The sequence below is a fragment of the Pongo pygmaeus genome, chromosome 16 (genome assembly GCF_028885625.2).
Source record: "Pongo pygmaeus isolate AG05252 chromosome 16, NHGRI_mPonPyg2-v2.0_pri, whole genome shotgun sequence".
Lineage (NCBI taxonomy): Eukaryota > Metazoa > Chordata > Mammalia > Primates > Hominidae > Pongo > Pongo pygmaeus.
In genome coordinates this window covers 61,709,755-61,723,090 of record NC_072389.2, presented here as the reverse complement: position 1 = coordinate 61,723,090, position 13,336 = coordinate 61,709,755, and the positions used below count along the sequence as shown (strand labels likewise).

Sequence of the window (13,336 nt, the reverse complement as noted above, 5' to 3'; positions counted from 1 at the left end):
GCATTAAGTTAGGAAAAATACCAAAATAATTACCCTTTCTACTGAAGACAACTGTTGCTGTAATCCATCACACTTTTTGTTTGCTTCTTCGAAAAGAGTCTTGTATTTTTCTACTTGAGACTGTTGCATATTAATTGTTCGCTGCTGTCTCATAAAATCTTCTTCAAAATTTTTTACTTGAGACTTTAAATTCTGAATTTCATCCTCCTATAGTTATGAAGTTATAGATTATGTGAAAAAATATGTAAGATTTGTTATCAAAACAAAGCAGAAAAAAAGAAGTTTCATATGTTCTTTGATATTTATACACATTTCATGAAAAACAAATTACAGTCTATTTTTATCTTCAAAACTGGAAGTCAAATGTTTTATTTGCATTTAATAGCTTACACTACATTTGTAAGACTAATATAGAGAATTCTAATTGTAACAAGTATTTAGGATATTTCAGCTCTGTGAAAATTCAACATCTCAGAATAAAGTTCAGTACTTATATACAATTCTTGAATTCAAAATTTAACTATGATTTATATCTAAATAAAGTAATTCAAAAAATGTAATTGAAATTGTTCCCAAAATGTCTTTGAATATTAGAGCCTTTTAAGAGATTTTTAAAACTTACCTTTTTATTGCATTCACATACAACATTATCCAACTCCTCCTGCATAACACGGAGTTTGGCCTTTAGAAATCTGATCTGTGCTTCTGTGAATTTAAATAATTATATTTACCGTCTTTTGCTGAATCTAAGATGACATCAATTGTAAGACAGACCATTACTAAGAAAATACTCAAGATGGGGAGTCAAATAGGAGATATCCGTTAGGGGGCACAATAGGTATAAACAGTCCTAATGAAAAGGTCAATGACGAGTAAATCCACTCAACAGAAAGAAACCACAGGTAGTATTCACATAAATTTGCAGAATAAATTCACACGCACCAGGGTGGTCCAAACGACATCAGAGAATTTAAAGTGTTCTCAGGTCAGTAATGTCCCTGAGTGTTTGGCAGAAACAAACGTAAATCTTCTCTAGCAAAACTCAGCTTCAATGCAGCCATTGTGATTACAAAATGCCACTGACTGTAACATAGATCCCAATTTCTGAGCAGTTAAAATGTAGTATATGTGTCTTTGAAGCAAAGAAATACACTAATACCTTACTGTCTAAGCTTTCTCCCACAAACCTTCAAGATCTATCTTTGATACTTTACTGCCAGCAGAAGTTCATTATTCAATAATATCAGCAGTAAATCTTTGAAGTTTATAGGCCCATAAAGTAAATAAAGTGAAAACTGAACTTAGAACTCACTCATAAGTCATTCAGTCATTTGTTCAAAATGGCATAGTAGGGATATTATAAAACAACCCTTACCATCATGGAATTTATCTTGAGGAAACACTTGGAACTGCTCTGAGAAGTCATTAGGACAAATCCCACTAAGCCATACACATGTGACGTGCAGAGCATAAAACATCTCCATACACACTTCCGGCTTTTTAAAGTGCCCTCAGTGTTATCATGGAGCTGATGAATTATGGTTGGCTCTAACCCTACCTAGGTCTCTTTGGCCTCAACTCTTCTACCAGCCTCTCATGTAACTCCAGGTGAGCAGGGAATAGAGGGAAATGACAAATTAAAAAGGGCAAAGTTGACAGTAGTTGGCCTCTGAGGGAAAGAGGGAAGAAAAAATAGGAAAGCATGAGTTTCCCCATTTCTTTTTCTCCCTAACTCTAACCTTAGTAACTCTACCTCAACTCTAACTCAAGGAGCAGAGTGCTCCCATGTCTGGAGGCCCACAGTACTAAACTCTGCTCCCCACTCGACCCTAGCTTTAATCTTACAAAGTAATCTGTGCTCCCAAACTACTTCTTGGTCTTTTTCTCCCACACATAACCAAACCATTCCAAGCAATCATCTAAAATAAGAGAAAATTCTCCCAAAAGAGAAGACACCCAGGCCAGTGATACTAAAAAGGGAACACAGGAAGGCAAAGTTCTAACAGGGCCATGGGACATGGGACCATGTTCCTCTACCGAGGAACAATCAATGCCTGGGTATCACATCCTCAAAAGCATCTTAGAGAGACCTAAAGGCAACTTACTGCTCCATTTACCTTCCCTTACCATAACTAGCTCTAGAAAGCTTGATTACATCAGTAAATATAGTAAGTGCAAAAGAAAACTGCTCCCTACTTATGACTAGTATATAACACAATGATTATTATACATATAAATTATGATCTTTCACAGAATCAGAGAATTTTAAAGATAAACTGATATGGTTTGGATCTGCGTCCCCACCCAAATCTCATGTTGAATTGTAATCCCCAGTGTTGGAGGTGGGACCTGGTGGGAGGTGAATGGATCATGGGGGTGGTTTCTCATGAATGGTTTAGTATCATCTCTTTTGGTAGTGTCCTCATGATAGTGAGTTCTCATGAAATCTTGTTGTTTAAAAGCATGTAGCACCTCCCCCCTCTGTCTCTTGTTCATGATCCCACCATGTGAGATGCCTCACTCCCTGTTTGCCTTCTGCCATGACTGGAAGTTTCCTGAGGCCTCCCCAGAAGCAGAAACTGCTATGCTTCCTGTACAGCCTGCAGTACCATGAGCCAATTAAACCCTTTATTTATAAATTACACAGTCTCAGGTATTTCTTTATAGCAGTGCAGGAACAGACTAATACATAAACTTTATGATCATCTAATACAAACTACTAAATTTTCAAATAAATAAACTATTACAGAGGGGCTAAGTGGCTTGCCTGTAGTCACAATTAATTGTATTATAGTTCGGCAGTAACTAGTTCATATATACTCCATTGTCTTACTTTTTTGTTTCAATAGCACAGGAGGCTCCTCATAAATTTAGTAATGTTTTTAGTTGATCGAAATTTAGTATTATTATTCTAGTGATATGCAAAGAATGAGTTAATAAGAAGAAAAATTATATTCATTAGAAAACTCATTTGATTGTTTTACCTGATGCAATGTCAATTCATTTGTCCTTCTGCATGTATTGATTTAACATGCAATAAATAAAATACATTAACAGTAAATGAAAAATTTCAGAAAAACTTTTTAAATATTTTAACAATAAGCAATGGGTATTTTAACTTAAGTTGAAATGTATTCAATCAAACCAGTACAATATAGTCTTTTTTATTTTTACTTTTTATAATGGAAAATATGAAACATAAAAGTAGGCGAGTTCAATGAACCTGATTTACCCACCACCTATCTTTAACAATGACTGACTCATGGCCAATTTTATTTCATCTATAATCCCATTCATTCCTCCCTCCACCACATCCTACTAGATAATTCTGAAACAAACCAAGACATCACAATACATTTTTTTAAATGTAAGAAATAGTTCCCCAAGATTTCTTCTTCTAAGTAACTGCTATAAAGATAAAAATAAAAAACAAAAGAAAATCTACCTGTTCCAATGTCATTACTAACACCAGAAAAAATATCATCTATATATTCAGGTAAGCCTTCTTCCTCCAGTTGCCCTTCAATTTTGCTAATTGTTTTTGCAAGGGAAAAGTCTGAGAAATCCTCTGGAATGGCAACATCGTTGGCAGTTTGGACATCAGAGTATTTCAATTTAACACTAAAAAATAAAAATTAAATACATATGTATGTATATACGTACATATGAACAAAATAGGAAAGGCAGAAAGGATATATGCCTTTTACGCAAATAAGCAGATCAAAATTATTATAAATTTAAATTTATGATGAAATCTGTAATTGATCTTTTTAAGGATTATATTACAAGAGACTACTATTACACATTTTAAATTTATGATGAAATCTACATATGATACTTTCAAGGACTATATTACAAGAGACTCAGCAGATTTTTAGTTTTTATGAATCACATGACCACAGAGCTAGAGAAGGCTTTATGAGGCCAGATGGTCTAGACTTTGCCTCCAAATAAGGCAATACCAAAACTAAGAGTACTGCACTTGGCCTCCTAGGTCAAATCCAGCCTATGGCTTTTAAATTTACATGCTTCTAGAGAAAAACTGTACAAACTGACATCATCCTGGCCATAATTCTACAAACAGCAAAGAAAAACACCCCTTGAGAAAGAATTACAGAGTGAAGAGCTAATAGCTCAATCAAACAACATTTTTTCCACCCAAAGAAACACATTCTTACCACGATCAATACTAACCAAAAAGTTGGATGTGATTTTTTTTTTTTTAATGAAATGGAAAAGACAGACAAAATAAAACTCATTTCTAAAGGCACTGAGGAATGGGTCAGGCCTAATTCATTGACACATCAACAAATTTATGGTTCTGAAAGCCAAATTCACTTTTAAAACATAAGCAAAGGCTTCAGAATTCTTTTCATCTTAATTTTTTGTGGGTACACAGTAGGTATACACATTTATGGTGTACATGAGATGTTTTGATACAGGAATGCAATGTGAAATGAGCACATTATGGAGAAGGGGGTATCCATCCCCTCAAGCATTTATTGTTTGAGTTACAAACAATCTAACTACACTCTTTAAGTTATTTTAAAAATACAATTAAGTTATTATTGGCTATCGTCACCCTATTGTGCTATCAAATAGTAGGTCCTGATCTTCAGAATTCTATTTGAAAAATCAACTTTTAAAAAAAAATGTGAAGTCTGAAAAGATAACCCTTTCCAGTTATATATGCATGTATGTGGCATGTATGTTCTTTTCTTCAATCTATTGTATAGTTATTTTCTGTTCCTTATCACTTCACTCTATTTTTTCCATCCCTTTTATTAAAAAAAAAAGTTATTTAAACAATTAAAAGACACAAAAGTGAACAAAGATTTTTCCAGAATTACAATGCAATGATCAGCTTGGGTAAGTAATAGACAAATAAATTTAATAACTTACTGAAGATGGTTGGTGCAACCCAATCCTCCACCTTTTCTAGAAAGCATCCTATCCTAGGGAGCATCTTGGGTCCCTTTTTATGCTTATAATACTAAGAACCATCCTGAACTCTTTCTCACCCAAAACAACAAAATGTAAATTATACTTATATTATTATAGTCCTATTTAGAGCATACCAAATCATTCTGTAGCTCAATAGACAAAATAATGTATGCACTTTGTCAAATACTCAAAAACTACACCATTGAGCCTATTTGGGAGAACTAGGCAGAGATTAAAAAAAAAAAAAAAAAAAAAAAAACCTCAGTTGTAGTCACAGTTCTAAAAGAATAACTCACTAGAAATAACATTTACAAAAATTTTAGATTTAGCAATTTTGCTTAAGGGAACAATATAAAATATTTGTTAACTGCTGCAAAACATTTCTGAGTAGAAAATGTTCTAAATTACCGAACGTGGATGAGATATATGTGGTGTAACTTAATGTTTAGGGTGTAAAAAGATCTGGAAAAACAAACAGAGCTTAATAATTAAGAATGATGGTATTGTGAATTACAAAACTAAAAAACAAGAAATACTTTGAAAACTATACTATACCTTGAATTTGTTTTCCTTCCTTTATTTGCAGAGTGTAATTTGTTTTGAACCTTGTTTACAGGATCAGTGTTTTTGGTCTTTGGCTACATGAAAAGAATTGAAAGTATTGACTAATTAGGGTCTAATCATTTGCCAAAGAAAGCAATTCTGTAACACATAGAATTGCTATTTTGCTACACAGAAAAACTGCTATTGTCATGGAATTACCAAAAATGTGTTTTCAAGAATATCACAATTGTATAGCTGGAAAAGACCTATAACACCAAAACCAAGAAATTCAAGTATAAGGAAAATGAGTCCTAAAGATTCAACGGTATTCAGCTACCCAGTGGAATGTCATGAATACATCTGGACATTCTGACTCACAGAATTTAGTTCTCCTCATGACCCAATTATTCCCCAGGCAGACCTTCCGTGGCCTTCAAGTAGACAGTTCCCTTGGCTTAGGTCTCCATGGATGGGAAACATAGATCCCATTATGTTCTACACCTGGAAGAGTGATCTCTACACTGTAAATATTTAAATGAACAAACTTTTCAAATCACCTTCTTTGTATATGAGTATCATTCTTTTTCAGGTCTTCTCTCTACTAGATTTAAACATCAGAAAAAAAAATAAGCCTCAGTTTACAAAGTCATTTCACCTAGAATTTTTTCCACTATACCTCCAAATTATTCAGTGAAATTATGAGACAACAAAGGATTCCATTTATTTTATGAGTGACATTTCATAAATGCATCCCTCTGAGTAGCAAGGTTTATATTCTATTTCTGTTGAGTCATACCCCTTCTCTGCTTTGTCTAAGAACAGTCTAAAAAATAACCTAAGTTCTACAGAATATAATTGCATTCACAGAAAGTTTGATTTCATACCTTAGTTTCTGAATGAAGATGAACTATCCCTTCAGATGGTAATAGACCTCTACAGACCAAAAATAAACACTATACATTAATAATAGATGACACTGAGCTGAGACAATGAAATTCAACAATTATGTTTGAAAGGGAAAATATTCAACAATCAAACAGACTTTGCTATAATTCTAGTTACCCACATGTTAATTTATTTTGAATGAGTACCATAAACAAGAAAAATGCTTTGGTTAAATAATTCACCTTTGAGAAGATACACTATAATGCCAATATTCTAGTATGAAAATGTAGCAAAAATTTTAATGAATGGAAATCATAAAGAGTAATTGTGGGCTATCCACAGCAATGACCCATTTTACAAATGATTCACCACAGGGCTTTTTATTGTGAGCCCACTCAATGTTACTGTTCTTTTAATCCACTTAAAGCACCTGGTCAGTGCCTGTTTTCCTCATTGTACCGTGAATTCTATGAGGGTAGAAATCACCTCTGTCTTGTTCAATATTCTATGCCTAGTCAATTTAAAAGTTTATATGCCAGGTACTACTGGCATAAGTATTTGTTGAGTGCATAAATAAATACACCTAAAATGCAATTCATTTTTATACACAAGGTTTTCAAAATATATTTGTAGTTTCAAACAAGGAGTGTTTATGGAGGTCTGCAAACTATGGCCCACAGGCTGAATCCACCCACTGATTCATTTATGTATTATCTATGGCTGTTTTCACACTACAACCTTAAAGTTAAGCAGGTACAACAGACTATATAGCCCACAAATCTAAAAATATTTGCTATCTGCCCCTTTACAGAAAAAGTTTGCCTAACCCATTGTCTTGGGCATTGTATTTATATCTCTGAAAACATACCATGTTAGCATCCATTATTGCTATGAAAAAAACTCCACTATATCCCCTGAGAACTCCTAACCATTGGAGAGGACATACAACTAAAATTATTTTCCATCAGATGCCTCCCACTTAGCTAGCCATGCATAAATTTTTTCAAATTAAATACAAAGATATACTTAGATAAATAAACCTCTTAACTATTAGAAATACCTCTGGGAAGAAAAAAAGGCTTTCAAAATATGTTAAAAATTACAGAAACTAAATCATTCTCACAAATGACATGAAAATGTTTCCAAATGTTATACAAATTTTAAGTGTCCTCTTTAATCTTCCTCATTTTAAATTAATGTTTGTTATTTCTTTAGTACATTTTCTGTACCTTTCATTCCATTCCCCAACACATATGCATACATATCAGCCAAAAGACATTTAAGGGTTATCTGTCTCCATCAGATTTCGCAGTGATATTACTTTGCTAGTGTATTTCCATGAAAAATAAGCTATAATATGGTATTCTTACTTTTGTTTAACTCCGTGAAATGTCTGTTTGTAATATGATGGAAATAACTGTATGGTAAACCATGCTTCAAGCAGACTGGAGGATATGTATACTACGTTATTAGGAAATTAAACTCTGGTTTCCCATCACATTTTTTGACAGAGTCATCCTGGGAGTTGAAGACCTATTAAAATATATTCTTCCTAACTATAATTATTTAGGTGGAATATCATTGTTCCAACCTGAAATGGTTTCTTTATAGAATTATCTCCCATATTCAGCAATTCCCAACTGATCACCAAATGCCATGTTTTACATGGTAAAAGCCATCTGTTCAAACAGTAGCATTAAAAAAAAAATGATAGGTAAACCGAGCGTCATCGTCACAACATCATCATCTGTTGTTAGCATCATTTCAGTTCTTTAGTTTACTGGATAAACATCATGTCTAATCTTATGTATAATCCAAATTTTGGAATTCTGATAGCTTAAATATCTATTTTTCATAGAATATCACAGTATTACATATAATAAAGGTAAGTGGTTTCATGTTATATGTATGCATACATATGTATACCAAAATATAAAAATGTGTAATTGATGTACTTAAAAAATACTCAAAAGCAACACATATTAACTTCTTGGAAGCAAGATCAGGTCTGTTTACTCACCACTGTAATACCAGTAGCTAGACCTGGCACTAACAGTGTTCAAAAATTATTTTTTTCAGGTTTGAGATAAAATTGATATATCACACATTATACTCTTTTTACATATACAGTTCAATACGTTTTAGCAAATGTATATGGTCATATAACCACCACAGCCACCAAGACAGAGAGTATTTCCATCATCTCAAAAAGTTCCCTTGTGTTCCTCGGTAGTTCCCTAACCCCTACTCAAGCCCCAGACAACCACTTTGATTTCTGTCCCTAAAGCTCTGCCTTTTCCAGAGCATTAAATAAGTGAAAACATAGATTATGTACGTTTTTTAGCCCGGCTTCTTTCACTTAGCAACTATGTTGTTATTCTATTAGTGGTTCATGTCTTTTTATGCCAAATAGTATTCCACTGCATGGATATACCATAATTTGTTTATCCAGCCACCAATTGATAAATATTTTAATTATTTCCAGGTTTTGGTAATTATGAATAAAACTGATCTAAAAATTCACATGCAGGTTTTTTCATGGATATATGTCTATATTTCTCTTGGGTAAATATCTAGGAAGGGAAATACTGGATCGTATGCAATAATTATTTTTGAATAAATGAATAATGTCCCAATGTTTCACAGGAGCCAAATATACTGCCATGTAAGTAATAAACTTCTCTTTTGTCTCTAAACCCTGTAGGGCTATGCACCTCTTATAGCCTGCTTCTTGATCTTAGAATACTGGTAGGCGGGGTACCCATAGTTGTTTTAATATTTTAAAAGCCAGAAATAATTTTAGTCCATTCTTAGAGTTTCTTTGCTGATAAAACTTTACCCCAAACTAGTGGGTTTCTTCCCTATTTAATTTCAGCCAGTTCTACATGCCATTACATCACCTACAATTCTTTCCAAGACTAATTCTTTATTTATTTCTTCACCAGACCTCTCTTTCTCAATTTAAAAATGGGTTACTTTAACACTGTCAAGCTTCTAAGGAGAGACTATAACTTTAGTTAGGTCTTTGCTGTGGGCCATTTTACCCAAATGAAAAGTTTCACTATGTGCCATTTAATCTGATCCTTGCCTTGTGGAGCCTTAATCCACTGAAAAATTTTATCACTGGTCATAAAGTCCACATGTTTAGTCTGATATTTGTCTCAAGGTTGAATTTTGATAGGCATTTGTTCCTCATAGATTTTCTCAATTTTACCTTGTAATTCTTGAGGTCTAAAACCAGCTTACTCCACAACTCCACAATTACAACACGGGTAATCAAGAGTGTGCTGTTGGTATAATGACAACTATATAGATCAATGGAACAGATATGAAAGTCCAAAACTAAAACCATATGTCTACAGTCAACTGATTTTTGACAAAAGTGCTAAGAACATTCAGTGGGGAAAGAACAGTCTTCTCAACAAATAATGCTGAGACAAATGGCTATCCATGTGCAAAAGAATGGAGGTTGACTCTTATACCACCTACAAAAATTAACTCAAAATGGATCAAAGAACCTGAATCTAAGAGTTAAAACCATAAAGCTCTGCAAAGAAATCATGGTTGTAAATCTTTGTGACTCTGAATTAGATAATCAGGTATTCCCTTTTATTTCTGCTTGCGAATCAGCCAAATGTTTCCCAAACTTGTCTCTTTAACAGCACATACTGTTGATATTGTGTTTCAGCCTCTTTTCCCAGAGAACAAGTTCATTAGACACCTGTTGTGCCTCCCAATTTACCACAGATGACAGTTTTACTAAATTCATTGCCACTACATAACATTAATCCTTTATCTTTTCAGCCTCCAATATCAGTTTCCTTGCTGTCTCCCACCTAACTGCTAAGGTAATGCCACACTTCTGAATTTTTGTTATGCAGCATTCCATTCCCAATACCAATTTCAACATCAGCAAAGATAAGCAGGATAATAACCTAAAAATTCCAGTGGCTTAACCCATTCAATGCAGCAGTAGTGAGGAAGAAGGATCCTTTTTTCTACATGTTCCACACACGGTCACCCAGAGACCAGGCTAGGAGATTTTACCAATTGGAAATTTACTCATCTTCATGGCTGGAAAGTCATTTGGAGGTTCACACACCAATTTTTGTCTGTTTTGGCTTGGAAGAGATTAACTAAACTTCTGTTCATAGCCCAGTGACAACTGTAAGAGACTTGGAATGTTTGGTGATCATCATTCTGTCTGCTACAATATAATTTCATAGTTTTATTCACATCAATTATATACTTTTCCTGTTTCCTCTCTAAAGTTTTTAAAATGAGGACAAGAATATACATTTCAAAATAATATTTTGAAAATTACATGAGATAAAGGGCTTGCACTGTGTCTGATTGGTATAAGCCCCCTATATATACATTATGTTTCAAATTATAGATTTTTCAATGTTTTCATGCAAAAAGATCTTACATAAAGATCCATGTACATCATTTTTAAAAAAGGTGCTTGAGAATTTAAGTTACTTACCTTAAACTGTAATCATCTTCATCATCACATGATTTCATTTGTGTTGAAACAGGCCTAGATTGTACTTCTTGCCGATCTCTCTTAAATGAGTAAAGATAGGTCATATATCATATAGAAAAAAACCAAACCACTAAGATATATTCAAGTGCCTCTCTGAACATTCATCATTTCAGAATTGTCCAAGGTTTCCATAACATAAAGGCACAGAATTCTAAATGCTATAGTATGAAGACAAGGTCTATAACACTAGTTGCACATTTCATTTGTTCTGAGTTAAAAAATTCCATCCTAAGGAGAAATTTTACATCAAGAATATCAAGGCCTTTACATGATATTTCTAATCCCCATCCCTTTAGAGTCTTCCAACTTATACAGCATACAATAGAAATCAGAAGGAGGCACAAGAAATTAAAAAAATAAATTCGCTTAATGGGTAGAAAAATTTGTCTCAAATCAGGAAAAACTTCAATGTTGAGAAGACTGTTAAGATGCTAAAAGTGAAGTATCAGGGGTAAAAGCTTTTGGCAAAGACACATTAAGAAATGAAAGTGAGGCAAGATGGTGGAATAGAAGCCTACACTATTCATACCCTCTGCAGGAACACCAAATTTTAACAACTACCTGCACACAAAAACACCATCATGAGAACCAAAAATCAGGTGAGCAATCACAGTACCTGGTTTTAACTTCATATAATTGAAAGAGGCATTGAAGAAGGTTGGAGAGACTTAAATAGCTGACACCACCCCTCCCTGACTCACTCCTGCAGTGGTTGTGCAGTCTGAAGAGTCTGTGCACTTAGGGGAGGGACAGCACAGTGACTGGGCAACTGTACATTGAACTCAGTGCTGCCCTGTTAGAGTGGAGAGCAAAGTCATGCAGGGCTGAGACTTTGAGTACCCATGCATGCAGGAAGCGTTTGGACCAGCTATAGCCAGAGGAAAATCACCCAACCCGTGGGTCAGAACTCCAGTTTCTCAGCAAGTCTCACCACTACTGGCCAAAGTGCTCTGGGGTCCTAGGTAAACTTAAGGGCAGTCTAGGACACAATGACTCCAATTTCTAGGCAAATCCTAGTGCTGGGCTTGACTCAGAGCCAGAGGACTAGGGTGGCACCTAGGGAGACACCAACTGTGACCTAGGAAAACACCAACCAGGGCACTAAAGGATTGCTTACGCCATGCCTTCCCCAACACCAGGCAGTGCAGTTCACAGCAACAAAAGTGTCTCATTCCTTCTGTTTAAGGAGAGGAGAGCAAAGAGTAAAGAGGATGTTATCTTGCATCTTGGATACCACCTCGGCCATGGAAGGCAGCCAATAGGGTGCCAGGCAGAGTCACGCAACCACCATTACAAGCCCTAGCTCCTAAATGACATTTCTAGACACATCCTGGGCCAAGAGGGAACCTGCTGCCTTGAAGGGAAGGACCCAGTTCTGACAGCATTCATCACCTGCTGACTAAAGGGACCTTGGGCCCCAAATAACCAGCAGCAATACCAAGGTATTAATAGTAGGCCATGGGCCTTGGGCTCTGAGACGTACTGACTTCAGGGGTGACTCAGCACATTCCCAGTTGTAGTGGCTACAGTGAAAGACTCCTTCTGCTTGTGAAAGCAGAGGGAAAAGTAAAGGGGCCTTTGTCTTGCACCTTAAGTACTAGCACAGCCACAGCAGGGCAGAGCACCACGTGGACTCTTGGGGTGCCTGATTCCAGGATTTGACTCTTCGACAGCATTTCTAGACTTGCCCAGGGCCAGAGGGGAGCCCACTCCTTTGAAGGGTGAGTCCCAGGCCTGGCAACATTCACCACGATCTGACTGAAAAGCCCTTGGGCTTTAAGTGAACACTAGCAGTGGCCTGGCAGAACCCTGCTATGGACTGGTGGTGGTGGTGACCACAAGGAGAGGCTCCTCTGCCTGGGGAAAGGGGAGTAAAGAGCAGGAAGGACTTTATGTTGTAGTCTGAGTGCCAGCTTAGCCACAAAACACTAGAACACCAGATAAATTTCTAAGATTTCTAACTTCAATCTCTGACTACCAGACAGCAACTCTGGACCCACCCAGGGCCTGGGGGAACTCGCCACCCAGGGGAGGACACAAACCTGGCTGGCCTCATCACCTGATGATTGTAGAGCTCTAGGGCCTTGAGTGAACATAGGTGGTAGCCAGGTAGTGTTTATAGCAGGTTGTGGGCAAGATCCAGTACTGTTCTGGCTTCAGGTCTGACCCAGCACAATTCCAGTGGTGCTGGGCACAGGGTGCTTGCATCACCACACCCCTAGTTTCAGACAGCTCAGCACAGAGAGAAAGAGACTCCATTTGTTTGGGAGAAAAATAAGGGAAGAGAACGAGTCTCTGTCTGGTAACCCAGAGAATTCTTCCAGATCTTATCCAAGACCACCAAGGCCTCTACAAGTCTGCAAAAACCCTAGTGATATTGGGCAGGGGGCCCAAGTCCCTTTAAATAACTAGAAAGCC

The 13,336-nt window shown here is 35.9% G+C and overlaps 2 protein-coding genes across 10 annotated transcripts in view; one reads left to right on the top strand and one right to left on the bottom strand.

Annotated features, from left to right (window-relative positions):
* The window catches only part of NEDD4 (NEDD4 E3 ubiquitin protein ligase), a 613,929-nt gene that overhangs the window by 48,182 nt on the left and 552,411 nt on the right, over positions 1-13,336 (top strand). The gene's annotated exons all lie outside the window — the stretch shown is intronic.
* TEX9 (testis expressed 9) overlaps positions 1-13,336 on the bottom strand; it is a 61,663-nt gene that overhangs the window by 32,756 nt on the left and 15,571 nt on the right. For 7 of the 9 annotated variants that reach the window (XM_054451612.2, XM_054451614.2, XM_054451613.2 and 4 more), the window contains 6 exons: positions 10,859-10,938; positions 6,372-6,420; positions 5,500-5,582; positions 3,446-3,621; positions 623-705; positions 34-207 (listed from right to left, as the gene is read on the bottom strand). In XM_054451612.2, coding sequence (XP_054307587.1) covers positions 34-207; positions 623-705; positions 3,446-3,621; positions 5,500-5,582; positions 6,372-6,420; positions 10,859-10,938 — 645 coding nt within the window. Of the gene's footprint in view, positions 1-33; positions 208-622; positions 706-3,445; positions 3,622-5,499; positions 5,583-6,044; positions 6,092-6,371; positions 6,421-10,858; positions 10,939-13,336 lie in introns of those variants that run through there. The other 2 variants (XM_054451620.1, XM_054451621.2) reach the window with 2 other exon arrangements.